The sequence below is a fragment of the Leuciscus leuciscus genome (assembly GCF_965113295.1).
Source record: "Leuciscus leuciscus genome assembly, chromosome: 9".
Taxonomy (NCBI): Eukaryota; Metazoa; Chordata; class Actinopteri; order Cypriniformes; family Leuciscidae; genus Leuciscus; species Leuciscus leuciscus.
In genome coordinates this window covers 34897867-34899632 of record NC_138733.1, presented here as the reverse complement: position 1 = coordinate 34899632, position 1766 = coordinate 34897867, and the positions used below count along the sequence as shown (strand labels likewise).

The 1766-nt window shown below is 33.2% G+C and overlaps 1 protein-coding gene across 1 annotated transcript; it reads left to right on the top strand.

Annotated features, from left to right (window-relative positions):
- Positions 1-818: 818 nt before the first annotated feature.
- LOC309505826 (olfactory receptor 1D2-like) lies at positions 819-1766 on the top strand (the record flags this gene model as incomplete). The annotated part of the gene is made up of 1 exon (XM_082179282.1): positions 819-1766. The coding sequence occupies one exon, from the start codon at positions 819-821 to the stop codon at positions 1764-1766; it is 948 nt and encodes a 315-aa protein (XP_082035408.1).

Genomic DNA, 1766 nt, shown 5'->3' with positions numbered 1-1766 from the left:
TATTTCAAGTTTCATTTTTATGTACTGTTGGAACTGATGTATTGACAGGAATATTGGCAAATTTAAAAGACAGGTAATGCTAGCAAATCTATTTGCGGGTATAGATTGGCAGTTATTTCAAATTAAGGGTTAAAAAGCCTTTAGAGAGCTTGTTAACACTGATTTTGATGTTTGTGATCAAGGCAATTGGCATGAGACCAGTGTCCATAAATAGCAAACCAAATCAAACTTTTAGGGAGCACAATGGGAAACATGACAATAGAGGAGATGGTAAGGTCTTGTCACTAAACTGGCAATGTGCTACTGTTAGAAAATTTGGTAACACTTTACAATAAGGTTTCATTAGTGAACATTAGTTAATGTATTAACTAACATGAACTAACAATGAACAATACATTTGTTACAGTATTTATTCATCTTTGTTAATCTAAGTTAATAAAAATCCAGCTGTTCATTGTTTGTTCATGTTAGTTCACAGTGCATTAACTAATGTTAACAAATACAACCTTTGATTTTAATAACGTATTAGTAAATGTTAAAATTAATATTAACTAAGATTAATTAATGCTGTAGAAGTACTGTTCATTCTTAGTTCATGTTAACTAAGGTAGTTAACTAATGCTAACTAATGAACCTTATTGTAAAGTGTTACTGAACATTTAATAGTTGCCTTTCCCCCCCCCCCATACAGACAGCCTAGCTAAAGACAATTCAAATTGTCTTAAATTCATAAAAATAACTTTCTATGTCTAATTAGCTTACCAATGACTTAAACATAATATAAAGAAAATCTACATAATATCTGCATATCCTTCCAGATGCAGCCACCACTGGAGAATGAGTCCAGTGTCTTAGTATTTACACTCTCCGGTCTGAATGTAACAATGGAAAACAGATTTGTGTTTTTTTCTTTCACTGCACTGTTTTATCCCCTTATGGTGTTTTGTAATGTAATTGTAATTTTCACCATCATACTACATAAGAAGCTTCATGAGCCGATGTATGTGTTTTTATGTAATCTCTGCATAAATGGACTTTTTGGCACTTCTGGATTCTATCCTAAATTCATGTATGATTTATTAGCACACGATCATGTGATTTCTTATACCGGATGTCTGATTCAAATATTTGTAATTTATTCATCTACTGCGTGTGACTTTTCAACATTAACAGTGATGGCATATGACAGGTATTTGGCAATATGTAGACCACTTGAGTATCATTCAATAATGACCAATCAGATGGTTTTTAAATGTATCCTTTACTGCTGGCTGGCTCCATTTTTGTGCTTGTCTATTCTAATTATTTTAACATCTAGACTCACCTTGTGTGGCTCTACTATTGAAAAGTTATTCTGTGAGATTTGGGCAGTTGCAAAGCTTTCTTGTTTTTCTACAACTGTAAATAATGTGTTTGGGTACATTGTTATTCTTACATATTTTGGACATACAGTATTCATATTTTGCTCATACATTCACCTGATTAGAAAGTGCATAAAGTCAATAGAGAGCAGGCACAAATTCATGCAAACATGTGTGCCACATCTGGTTTCATTGATCAATGTGACTGTTGCTTTTCTGTTTGATGTGCTGTACAGTCGTTATGGCTCAAAGAATGTGCCTCAAAGTGTGCGTAATTTCATGGCCCTGGAATTCTTACTTGTACCTCCAATTTTAAATCCACTTATTTATGGACTAAATCTGACAACAGTACGCCAGCAAGTTATGAGAATGTTTTTCAAGAAACAAGTGGGAATATCTGAGTGA